At 41.8% G+C, this 13,548-nt stretch overlaps 1 protein-coding gene across 2 annotated transcripts in view; it reads left to right on the top strand.

Moving 5' to 3' along the window:
• Positions 1–13,548, top strand: part of sez6b (seizure related 6 homolog b) — an 871,087-nt gene that overhangs the window by 693,063 nt on the left and 164,476 nt on the right. For both annotated transcript variants that reach the window (XM_078547969.1, XM_078547968.1), the window contains exon 5: positions 11,418–11,603. In XM_078547969.1, the coding sequence (XP_078404095.1) occupies positions 11,418–11,603 (186 nt within the window). The remainder of the gene's footprint in view (positions 1–11,417; positions 11,604–13,548) is intronic.

Genomic DNA, 13,548 nt, shown 5'->3' with positions numbered 1-13,548 from the left:
GAAGTCATTAAGAGCAGGAGGCTTGCCAAAGCTGATAAAAGGGAATTAAACTAGCCCTCTGAGTACTATGCCATGATGCCTTACAGGAGATTTAACATTGGAAGCAGGAGGTCACAGTAACACTGCAGACAAAGCCCAATGTTTGTGTAAACCACAACCTGGATTTTGCGGTAATTATGATGGTGGAGCTGTCAGAGTTCACCTTCATTACTCCTGTGAAACAGCTACTTCTGGAGTCCACACATTCACAGTTAAATACGTAAATCCAGACAGTGATGTCATTGATACAGTGCTTCCCCATAGGGTGCGCTCTTGAAACCACCCCCCACCCCCACCAACTGCAATCAAATAGAAATCACTGAAATGATGAAAGTTTGCCCTTTTATTCTATTAGTGAAACTGTAAAAACCCTGGAAAAAGTTACACCTTGTTGAATGAGGTGTAACAGTCTTTTTTTACCAGTGTACTGAGCCCATAATTACTGATGGAAAACCTTTCTCACCATGAAAAAAAAATGTTAAATTTGAGGATTGTCAAATTTCTCCATTAAAATTATATTTCAGCTTCTCCTTCATCTCATGTTTATGTCCCAATTATTTTGTGCTCTGGAAAATTGTTTGACCTCCTGGTTTGTTGTGTGTGAGAATACCTGAATGCAATCGGCTGTTTCCCCTGCATGATGATATCACTGTTGTCGGAGATCCCTTTGACTTAGTGCTAGATTTAAACTGCCTTCAGGATAGCGGGTAATCCACACCACAGAGATTACTAGATCTCTATGGGCAGCTTTCTTAGAGGTCAGCAGTGAACACCGTCTTGGCCCATGTCTTTTGCATAGGCAGCAGGTGTGGATAAACTAGGTGTAATGGAAAGGTTGGGCGGGAAGGATGTGACAATGAAAGGCAATGAGCAGAGAAAGCAATGAAACCACAGCTTTTGTAGAGTTCACATCAGCATTCGGAGCTGAGATCTCTGAACCACTTGAACTTCCAATTGTTGGTATCAATGGGTTAACCAGCTCTGTTAATTTGCAATGATTCCATTGCCACTGCTGTGCACTTGGTTTAGAAGGAAATTTGAGCTCAATCATTTTGATTGTGGCATGGTCAGGAGTTGGGTGCCCTTGAGGATGGTAGGCAATCAGATTGATTCTCTTTCTCTTTTGTCTCCTCTCAGTGTAAATGAGGTGGTTTACTAGGAAAGAGGAAGATAATTGCAGAAGTATTCAGCGTGTTTCAGAATGAATTCTTTGCTATCAATCAGGCAATAGCTTTGTTGTCCTGTCACACCAATCATCACTGAAATGGTACATTGCCTTGTCGATAGTCAGGTTACTTTTATTTCAGATGATCCCAGCTTTCTCAGAAATTGCATTTAGACAAATTATTGATAATAGCTTTAGGTCTTTTGTTTGACAGACACCATTTGGCATATCGCTGCACTCCCTGTTCTTCAAATCATTGTTCATTAGAGTAATTAAGTGCAAAGCAATGATTTCTTCTTTAAAAAAATACATTGACTAAAGTCATGGTAAACTTTTCACATTTCCATTTCAACAAGCATTTGGTTATCTATGTATGAGGCGTACAAAGAAAAAAGTTGGACTGTTCAACTTCCTATTTAATTATAACACTGATCAACATTATGTCTGTCCTGACTGTTAAGACAGCAATTGGGCTGCTTCAGAATATCACTTCAATACATTGGTGTTTTTGTCATGCTACCTACATGACAGTTATGAGATTGCATTGCCTGCCCAAAGTTTTTCATTCTTTTCATGGGATATGGGCATCGCTGGCAATGCCAATATTTGTTGCCCATCCCTAATTGCCCTTAATTGGCCTCTGAAATGTTCAGTTCAAGAGTCAACCACGTTACTGTGGGTCTGGAGTCACACATAGGCCAGACTGAGGTAAGGATGGCAGATTTCCTCCCCTAAACAGCATTCGTGAACCAGATGTGTCTTTACGACAATTGATGATAGTTTCATGGTCACCATTACTAAGGTTAGCATTGCGTTCCTGATTTATTAATTGAATTAAAATTCCACCAACTGCCATGGTGGGATTTGAACCCATGTCTCCAGACCATTAGTGGGCATCTGGATTACTAGTTCCATGACATCACCACTATGCCACCATCTTCCACAAATGCTCCCAATTATGCTCAAAATTAAATTTTGAATGTTGGCAGATCTTTTGTGGCATTGGTGATAAGGAGAGGGGCATTATTGCAAATACTATTACCATGCACACTTGGAGGTTGCCCTGTGATTTAGGATTATCAGGGCAGATGCATAGCGACTGGCCATACCCTGATAGAGTTAACTGGATGTAGAAACATTTTGAGGGGGATGGTGTCTGATGGTTAGGGAGATTGGGGAGGGGGTGTGGGAAGAGGGGCTTAATTGTGCTGGACATTTGAGATACTGGGAATGCCAGATAGATGTTGGTAATCAAAATCTCAGGGAGAAGGTTGTTAGGGTTTGAAAGCACTGGGGAGAGAGGTTTCAGAGTTTGGGAGTGCTGGAGGTGGATCTGTTATCAGGAAACATTGGAAATGTGATCTAAGCAATTTTGTGAGGGATTTCAAGAACTGAAGTGGATGGAAATCTGGGGATAGGGTCCTGGATCCAACAGAAATGGCATGGGTGGTGGGGCAGAGTCTCACAGTATTGGGAATGGGCTAGAATCTAGTAATGTAGTGGGAAAGGGGGCAGGGGTATGCCAGGCGGAGCATACGGTCAGGAAATTGGGAACGAAACTGCCCTTGGCTTCTTTTGAAAGGTCAACTCCCAACTACATTCCTGCCGGCCCACCTTCCCCAACCATCCCCCCACCCCCAGTTTGGGTTTTTACATTCCTGCCTTAAATGTAAGCCTAAAACCTCTACTTGCTAAAATAAATGGACACAAAACCAAGACTGGCGTGCAATTTCCCATTGCACAGTCCCCGAATGTGGCAGAAGCGCATCATGTGTTTACCGATTTATGGTCTTTATGAAACATGATTTTTAATGTTTTTTTATAAACAAGTAAAAACATGCCTCATAAACAATAAAAAGTCATTGTTGATGCAGTTTCCTGAAGAGGGGTTTCTTCACAGAATGTTTTAATCAAATGAAGAGAGGCAAATGGCGAAGCAAGAAATCTGTTCCCAGTAAATATTTTCATCGACTGTTGGAAATGAAGGAACCACAATCTATTCCCAGGTGTTGAGTGGTTCCATTTATGTACAAAGCCAATCTGCATTTTGCCTCATACTTCAGCATTCCAAAGTCCAGATGCAGACTCGATGGGCCGAATGGCCTAATTTCTGCTCCTATGTCTTATGGTCTTATGCTGTAACAAATTCAAGTGGCATGGCTTGTGCCAAGTTAAAATTTCCTGTGCCTCCCTGATGTGTGCTCGTAGTTCTAGACCCAATACATCATTACAAACTTGTTCAGAATTTCTGCTAGATTCCAATATCCAAAATCCTAGTTTGCAAAATCGGACTGGTTAGCGAGACCTAGAACTAGACCAAGAATTGAAACAACATTGACTGGACTGCAGAGAAGGCTTTGAATGTTAAAAGCAGACATTTTTCAAATGAGCTTAGCAACTGTGTGCATGAACTAAGAGACCATCCACTGTCACAATTTAAGGGCAAATATCAAAATTGTCCGCCCTCAAATAGACATATGGAGATTCCAGTCTGCCTTGTGATGTAAACAGGTTCATAAAATGAATAAGAAGCCTTAGTGCTCTGCTTTTCTCCCTTACACCATTGGAGCAGAGCCTTCAGCCACCTTGGTCCTAAGATTTAGAAATTTCTCCTTTCTTAACTTATGTAGCATCTTTGACGGAATGAAATATCCCAAGGCATTTCATATGAACATTTCAAGACAAAGTATGACACTGGGCCACGTAAGGAGAATGAGGTCAGATGACCAAAAGCTTGGCCAAAGAGGTAGGTTGTAAGGGAGGAAAGCAAGCCAAAGAGGCGGTGAGGTGTGGGAAGGGTATCCCAAAGCTTGGGGCCTAGGCAACTGAAGGCATGGCCACCAACGGTGGAGTGATTAAAATTGAGGATGCATAGGAAGCCAGTATTAGAGGTCTGCAGACATCTTGGAGGGTTGTGGAGCTTGAGAAGATTATAGAGATAGGGAGGGATGAGGTCATGGAGAGATTTGAAAACATGGATGAGAATTTTAAAATCAACACGTTGGTTGACCAGGAGCCAATATAGGTCAGTGAGCACGAGGCAATAGGGCAATAGGACTTGCTGTGAGTTAAGACACGAGCAGCCAAGTTTTTGATAACCTCAAGTTTACGGAAGGCAGAATGTAGGAGGGCAGCCAGGAGTGCATTGGAATAGTCACGTCTAGAGGTAACAAAGGCATGGATGAGGGTTTCGGCACCAGATGAGCTGTGATAGGGATGATGTTAGGCAATGTTACGGAGGTCTTAATGATGGCACGAGTATGAGGTTAGAAGCTTGTCTCAGGATCAAATGTGACACCAAGGTTGTTGACAAACCGGCCTAATTTCAAACTGTTGCCAGTAGGAGGAATGGAGTCGGTAGCTAGGGAATGGAGTTTCAAGCAGGGACCGAGAAAATGGCTTCAGTCTTCCCAATATTTAACTGGAGGAAATTTTTGATCATCCAGTGCTGGATGCCAGATAAGCAGCCTGATAATTTAGCAACAGTGGAGGAATCGGGAGAGGATTAAGCACTATTCTTCTCCACTGCTTTAAAACATTCTTAAAATCTTTTTCAACTAAGCTTCTAGTCACCTATTTTAAGTCCCTGTCCATGGCTTAGAGCTTGTTCCTTTGTCTATTTTCCTCTTTCCTCCCTCTATTACCCCACATCCCTCCCTCTGAAGAGGACCTGGAGACATTCTCTGCATAAATGTCACAATAGAAACAGTTTTATTACTTTTTTTGGTGTTTTGAGGGTTACCAACTCAGTCAACATCAAGTAATTCCAAAAGAAATTGAATCAATAATTTGTTGGGAATGAGATTGGAAGGTGCAGGAATAAATATGAGATGAATAACTGTTCCCTGGAACGTGATAATTCATCTGATGTCGTCCCTCTGCCTCATAACCACTTTTCTCGATCTCTTCACTGTCTCTGAGTAGTCCACACTACTTGTGCAATATAGAGTATTCCAACTGAAGTTTCCTCCAACTAAATGGTGGGAAGACTGAAGACACCGTCTTCACAGTTCCCACCACAAACTCTGTTCTCTCGCCACCAATTCTTCCCACTCCCTGGTAACTGATTGAGGCTAAACCAACCTTCATATTGACTGCAGCGGTTCAAGAAGGCAGCTCACCACCACCTTTTCAAGGGCAATTAGGGATGGGCAATAAATGCTGGCCCAGCCAACAATGCCCACACCCCGTGAATAAATTAAAAAAAATATTGTATTTGACCCTGGGCTGAGCATCCAACCACATCCCTACCCCATAACCAAGACCATCTGCTTCCACCTGTGTAATGTTCTCTGACATCACCCCTTCTAAGCTTCATTGCTGCTGATACTCTCATCCATTCCTTTGTTGACTATTCCGTGCTCTCCTGACTGGTTTCCCATCGTCCTGTCACCATAAACATGAGCTTATCTAAAACTCTGCTGCCCAAATCCTAACTTGCACCAAACACGTTCAACCACCATTCCTGAGCTCACTGAAGTACATTGGCTCTCAGTCTATCAACGCCTCAATTTTAAAATTCTCATTCTTGCTGTCATAACCCTCCATGGCCTCTGGAAACTCCTCAAGCCTCACAACTCTCTGAGATCTCTCCTGTCCAACATTTCTGGTTTCTTGTGGACCATTGTTCCACCCTTGCCTTCTGCCGCCTCGGTCCTAAGCTCTTGAATTCCCTTCGCAAACCTCTCTACCTCTCTCTCCCTTTACGATGCTCTTTAAGATCTATCTCTTTAGCCAAGCTTTTGGTCATCTGCCCTAATATCTCATTATGTGGTTTTGTATCAAAGCTTGTTTGATAATCCTTCTGCAAAATATTTTGGGGTGTTTCGCTATGTTAAAGGTGCTATATAAATGTAAGTCGTTATCTGAGGGAGATTAGTATTGGAGATGGAGATGTGAATTAGCTTTGGGTATCTCTGCAGGAGGAGATAAAGTAGAAGGGATACGGCCCATGCTGAGATAGATCGCACATGTGTGGGAGATGTTTGCTTGTTGGGGTGTTCCATGCATTCTTCCATTCCTATTTTTATTGATGGGATATTGTGGTTGACAGTTATAGCTGAGGCAATGCCTTCAATTGGGTAAATTGAACAGAAGTGGGATTGGAGTGTACAATTTGAAAAAGATGCTAATACTTATTCCACTGCAGACTGTGTCCTGAGGGAAACTTCACATCTATTTATTCAAAAGCAACTCGTTATACAGTACAGACTGATGTGATGCTACCATTTTAATTGCACCGCCCTGTATTTTATATGGATCCAGTTTACAACAAAATCCTTTTTTAAAATGACGGCTCAAAATCTGAAATAATTTCATCAATAGGAACGAATGAGAACAGAGACTAAATCTGGGAATTTATGTTTAGCTGCAGCCCAGTCAAATCCTGTTAACTGCCTTGCGAACTATCTTCCGCTTTCATCAGGATTTCAAAAAAACATGCAGATAAAAATAACCAGTTTTATGGCACGGTTCAGCTAATCATCCCCTCAGCATTTCCCTGTAAGTAAAACAAAACAAAAAAAAAACTGGACAAGTTACTCGGGTGTGTTTTTAAACATGGAGTAAAAACCTGCTGTTATTTTTGGGTGAAATCTGGCAGTTACTATATTTAATGTAACGAAGCAGGAAATGTTCTACACTTTGAGCTTGAATTAGGTATTTTATAATAGTATGATGAATAAGGAGTTCATATCAAGAGGATGAGTGGAAGCCGCTAATGGCTCAGCAAGTTTATCAAGCCATTGAGCCAAACATTTCAGAAGATTCTAGATTTGATCTTGATATCAGCTAATTGAGGGCAGAGTAAGATTAGGAAAGGGGAAAATTGGTCAGGGTTCCACAGCTACTTGCTACCTCACAACTTGTGTATGCTATTTGTTATATGTGCCTGCGAGTCACTGTAATGTAAAGGTGCTTGGCAGAGCAAGGGTTAACATTGGACTGGAGAAGACCACTGCCTACGGTATGATGTATAGAGTCACATGATAATAGACTGAGAGAGCAGTCTAGAAAGAACACTCTGGAAGCAGCCTGCATGGAAGTAACAGCACCATTCATGACAGTAACCAGAGATCTGTAAATAGTTAAAGTTTAACAATAAATATACAAGCCTCAAGATCCCATCATTGAGACATCTAAAGAACCTATAATGCAACAACGCTATTGATATTGGATCACGCCCTATGTGGACAAATCAGCTGGCGGGAACCCAACTTGTGCCTAATCACTTGGATGAGGTTGCATCAAGAAAACAATGGCTACTGAAGAAGAGAGATGGGGGAAGGGGCAAAAAATTGGCAAGGGATAGAAAATGAATAGGCATGATTCATTTGGAACATGGATCACATGCCTGGTTATTTTGAGTTGACGCATGCGGTTATCCAGATTCCTTTCGGATGATTATAAATATGCACAAAATAATTTCTGTCAAGTAGCACGATACAAATTCTGTGAAGATTTTCAAAGCTGCTAAGAGGATTCTAAATGCTATTTACAGCCTCACAGAGATTACATTGCCTTTTACAAAGGGAAACAGCATTATTGAACTAATCTTATTTTTACAAGTTCTGCTCCATTTCAAATTATGTTCTCCTTGCCCATTCTTAGTCTCTAACCACCTTCCGAATGGAGCTTGTGTATACTCACAGGCCCTATCTCACATGTATGCTGCAATGTGTAATGTTACCAGGAATCTTTGATTGTGCTTATAGTATCTTAAGGCCCCAAAGCTGATTTCAAAATAGTTATATTTTTAGGCCATAGGTGCAGAATAACTTGTCTAATTGGGCCACTCTTTGATGTCACTGCTATGGGAAAATGATTTTGGCTGTAACATGCTCTCAATCCCCGTTTCTAACTGATCTTCAAACCTTTGTGATCTCCGCAATGTGACAGCTTCATTCAGTTGATAGCATTGTTGTCTCTGAGTCAGGAGGTTGAGCCCCAGAGAAGGATTTGTGCTGTATTCTGATACTCCAACGCAATCCTCAGGAAGTACCGTAACAACATAAGAAAATGGGAACTAGAGTCAGTCATTTGGCGTTTGGAGCTTGCTCTGCCATTCAACAAGATCATAGCTGACCTTCCACCTCATCTCCACCTTCCTGCACTTTCCCAGTACCCCTTAATTCCCTTAGTATCCAAAAATCTAGCAATCTCCATCTTAAATATACTCAATGACTGAGCATCCAGAGCTCTCCGAGGTAGAGAATTCGAAAGATTTACAACCCTTTGAGTGAATAAATTTCTCCTCACCTCAGTCTCAAATGGCTCGATGTCTTATTCTGAGCCTGTGACCCATGTGTTAGATGCATTGTTGCTGGTTTTCAGATTCAATTTTCAACAGCCTGGTTCCGTTGCTTCAAGTGGATGCTCTACATTACTATAACTGTCTTAAGGTCGCATGACAAGATTTGCAAGCAGCTCTCAAGAGTATTTTGGTCAGCATTCTACATTCTACCAATGGCTCCAGGAAACAGATTAACTGGCATTGATCTGCTGTTCGTGGGACACACTGGAACAGAAGGGTGCTTTATTTGCCTATGTTACAGTTGCCATAAAAGTAATTAGTTGCGTGAAGTGCTTTGAGACTAAGGCACTTGTTGCAACATAATACTTGTATTTATCAAGTAGAGCAAGATCTGTTTAAAAGTTAGTCAATTATAAATATTATGTAAACTAGCAAGTATAATATGGCCCATTATAGCATCATGAAATAAGGAATGGAGTGAGGCCAGGAGCTATTCATATTGGTCATGCTTTTTAATAAAATATTGTGTGAAGGTCCATGTTACAGCAGAAAGTAGATGATCGCACTGGAGGTAGAGATGGACATTGAAACCTGGCCCTCTTACTAAGTTCCTATACAAAATGTATTTGAAACCTCATGGGCTTAATTTTTTGCCTGCCGGGCGGGCGGGCCCAAACCAATCTCCGGTGGCCGGGGAGCCAATCCCTGCCAGAGAAGCCGGCCCCGCCGCCATTTTAAGTGGGCGGGCCAATTAAGGCCCGCCCAGCGTGACGTCCGACGGGAAGCGCTATGCGCTCCCTGTGCGGGGGAGGGGGGGGGGGATTCCCCAAACGCGAGAGTGCATCTAAGTGCTGCCTCAGCGAGAGCGCTGAAAGTTGTTCAAACATTAAAAATAGAAAAATAAAAAAATCATTAACATGTCTCCCTCATGTGACAATGTCACACGAGATGGGACATGTTAATAAATGTCACTAAAACTTTATTAAAGTTTATTAAACCCTACATGAAGCCTCATCTCCCGCTGGATGAGGTTTCATGTTTTCTCTATTTGCCGCCGGGGCTCCTGGCCGACCCGCCAACCTTAAGGTTGGACGGGCAGGGCCTTTAATTGTTTCAATGATCCTGTCAATGGCCTCAGCTGATCGCGCTGTCCGCCCGCCTTCCTGGATATTTATACGGGGCGGGATGATGTCGGGGGTTCCTCCCCGCGTCATTTTCGTGTCGGCGAGCAGGCCCCGCCCCCTCCTCGCCGACGAAAAAATTCAGTCCCATAAAGGCAGGTGGTGGGCATCATGTATTTGATGTTCCAACACAGAAGTGTCAAGAAAGGGCCATGTATGTGGGTGAATCTCATGCAGCGAGATCAGATAGTCAATGGTACCTTATGTTGAAGACTGTTTTCAAAATGTAGTGGCACAAAATAATTTTGCGAATGTTGAGGCTGTGGAGTTGTAGAATGAATGCTGACATCTGGAGCCCCACACAGCGTGAGTTATTCTATAGAGATAAGGAAACTTCTCAGAAAATCAGAGGGCTCGTCATCCTCCACCACTGCCTTGCACCCTATAGTAATTGACCAAAGGGCCACGTTGGCAATGGTCTGGAAGTCCACTATTTTAACCTAGTAAGGTGGTGCTTGGGGGTGGGGGAGCGGGGGTGCACAGTTAGCTGGATGGCTAGCGTGTGGATCAGGTTAATGCCAACTGTGAGTTCAATTTCCATTCTGGCTAAGGTAGATCCTGGGCCTACCTCCTTGCTGTACCCATAGTAAAATATCACAGCAGTTTTCTGTGGTTCAGCAAATAGTCACCAAGGACCTGTGTTCAAGCAGAGAAGAAGACGGCAGTGCTTGTAGTGTCAAAAGCAGAAAAAGCCAGTTTCACTTGAATATTAATCTTAATAAAGGAATTGGAGTTACTTCTTCCCCACAAAATTATTTGCGTAGAATAAGAATTATTTTTAGCCATTAACTATTGAGGGCACTGATACAAAATACTACAGATGCTGGAAATCTAAAATAAAAATTCCACTGGAGTTTAGAAGAGTGAGGGAGGACTTGATTGAAGTATATAAGATCCTGAACGGTATTGGAAAGGATGTTTCCTCTGGTGGGTGAGTCCAGAACTAGGGGGCACTGTTTTAAAACTAGGGCTTGCCCTTTTAGGACAGAGATGAAGAACGTTTGAGGACTCTGGGTCTATACTCGATGGAGTTTAGAAGGATGAGGGGGGGATCTGATTGAAACTTACAGAATACTGAAAGGCCTGGATAGAGTGGACACGGGGAAGATGTTTCCATTAGTAGGAGAGACTAGGACCCGAGGGCACAGCCTCAGAGTAAAGGGAAGACCTTTTAGAACAGAGATGAGGAGAAACTTTTTTTAGCCAGAGAGTGGTGAATCTATGGAATTCATTGCCACAGAAGGCTGTGGAGGCCAGGTCATTGAGTGTATTTAAGACTGAGATAGATAGATTATTGATTAGTAAGGGGATCAAAGGTTATGAGGAGAAGGAGGGAGAATGGGGTTGAGAAACTTATCAGCCATGATTGAATGGCGGAGCAGACTCGATGGGCCGAATGGCCTAATTTCTGCTCCTAGGTCTTATAGTCTTATGGTCTAAATCTTTCTCTGAGGGTTGTGCGACTTTGGAACTGGTCTACTTCTGCTCCTTATTCATATGTTCGTATGTAAAATGCTGGAAATACTCAGCAGGTCCCAGATGCTGCCTGACCTGCTGAGTATTTCCAGCATTTTCCGTTGTTATTTCATTAACTATGAGAGTTTGATTTCATTTGAATTCACTTCTGTTTCCTCTTCAGTGGAATAACAAGCGGATGCTCTCGGCGAGAAAAGACTGCCCAGTGCTCTTAGAATGTCATTAAACCAGTGCCTGTACTCTTCTTTCCCAATGGATTTTATGGTCTTTTTTTCAGCTAATACTGTGCTCTGTCTTTCTGCAGCTTATTTGCTCAGTTGTGGATTTCCACAGAAACCTTCTTCCGGCGATGTGTCTGTCACCAGCCTCCACCCTGGTGGAGTGGCAAGCTTCTACTGCAACTCAGGATACCGACTGCAAGGTTTCCCTTCTCTCACCTGTGTCAATGGCAGCAGACCGCACTGGAGTGATGAGGAACCAGAGTGCATCGGTAAGGATCAGAGGGGCATGGTTCACCTTTGACAATGGAGTAAGTTGAAAGTGCTAGATCGATTGTAAGTAGGCTTTGCGTCTTCTGAACGAATGAGGCTTTGTAGTGCTCTTTGTCTCTCTCCATTAAGACAACCCTTAAAATCTACCTCTTTGACCAGGCTTATCTGTCCAAGTATCTCCAAAGGTAACTTTGTTTGATAACACTCCTGTGAAGCGACTTTGGGTATTTTACCACACTAAAGATGCTATATACATACAAGTTGTCATTGCAAATCTCACTGTTGCTCAACTCTGGGGAAAAATAGGAAAAAGAATGTGGGTGTCTGAAAAGTAAACTGAGGAAAATAAGTTAAATTGCCATGGACTTTTAAATGCATAATTTTCTTCATCAGTTATGTATGACTCTGTTTTTATAAACTGTTTCTGTTCAATTATGGCTGCTATTTAACATGTTGGTTTAACATGTTATGGTTCCATAATTTTCGCACTCTTGTATTTTCTTTTTAGCTTGTCCAACATAATTTATTTTAATTCAGTTGCTCCTTATTTCTGTCTATATTTTGATTCCAGACCTTTACTAATTCTACCCTGTAGGGCATCTTTTTTGTTTTTGTTGTGAAGCAGCAATCTCCTGCTACGTCCTGTTGCTAAGCAGAGCCAAAGGCTTCCTCAGCATCATTGCTTCGTTTCTCCCGATTGTTGATCTATTAAAGCTTAATTTCCTCCACAGTCTGGGTTTCAAGGATCCTAAAAATGATTCCTGCAGTGAGTAAGCAGTCTGTCCTGTCATCTCTGGCTTATGTGCCTGAACCCAGCTCGAACTAATCTTTCAGTTCTAACAGTACCCTAACCTGATCAATGTAACTGTGGCCCACAGGACAACAACCCACAATTTGCTGTAAATTAGCAGTATTGCCCAGGGAGGCTATAATCATGTTTGAAAGTGGAACCATTCACAACTGATGCAGTATAAGGTGCTGTTCTAAAGTTCAAGTTAAAATATTATTGCGCCAGAGTAGGGTGTGGTTCACAGTCTAATGGACCATGCTATTTCTAAACCAAGAGTATTTTATGCTATTACAGAAGGCAAAACGTGAAAACATTCACTGAGCATACACATATACGTATATATAAGACTCTAAATCATACATGAAACACTAGGCCATAAATAGATCTCTAAAACTAATACTAATGTGACACAGTTTGAACATAATCACTGGTGGTAATAGAATGGACTAACTGGCAACAAATTCTGATTATTATTTCAGTACATTATTGATAGGCGCTCTCTGAAGTTGGATGTGATGGCACCAATATTCTATCAAATAGAATAAGTTGAATTTGATTCTTCGGTAGTGTCTGTAGAATGGGTTTTGACATGTTATTTTATTCAAAGCCAAAATGAGCAGGCACTTTGCTCTTGGTGGGTTTTATACCATCGGGAGCAGCAGAGTCCTGCTATTACTGATGCCATTTAATTCTGGCTTCGTACAGTCCCATTTCCCTAGCCCCCCTTTAGTGGGATAACTGGGAGGTGTGGTAGGATACGGCAAGAGATGCACATTTTGACTAATTAAAATTAAAATTCAGATTTTCCCCTGGGTAAGGGATTCATTCCCAGCTTCATAATTTGTCACCTTGATGAGCACAAAGAAAACTCATCCTTTTTAAAAAAAATTTAATTAAGTCATACTATCAAAATAACAGTCTCAGTGTGTTTTACCTACACATTTAAGATGAGTTACTGCTCATAAATGTCCTCATGGATGTTTACAAGCAGTAAAGTTACTATTAATCATAGATGAAGAATAATTTTAATACAATTTCCCTTAGGGCAGTTTCCAAAACTAGTTTGAGTTTGAAATTTCTTAGGGTTTTTGTGAGCACACTAACTGCCTTTTCAAAACAAAAAAAATGGTGCTCCTTTGAAATTCACAATAGCC

This window comes from Cetorhinus maximus, chromosome 9 (genome assembly GCF_964194155.1).
Source record: "Cetorhinus maximus chromosome 9, sCetMax3.hap1.1, whole genome shotgun sequence".
NCBI classification, from domain to species: Eukaryota; Metazoa; Chordata; class Chondrichthyes; order Lamniformes; family Cetorhinidae; genus Cetorhinus; species Cetorhinus maximus.
Note: the sequence above shows the minus strand (reverse complement) of the source record. Positions and strands in the feature narration are given on the sequence as shown.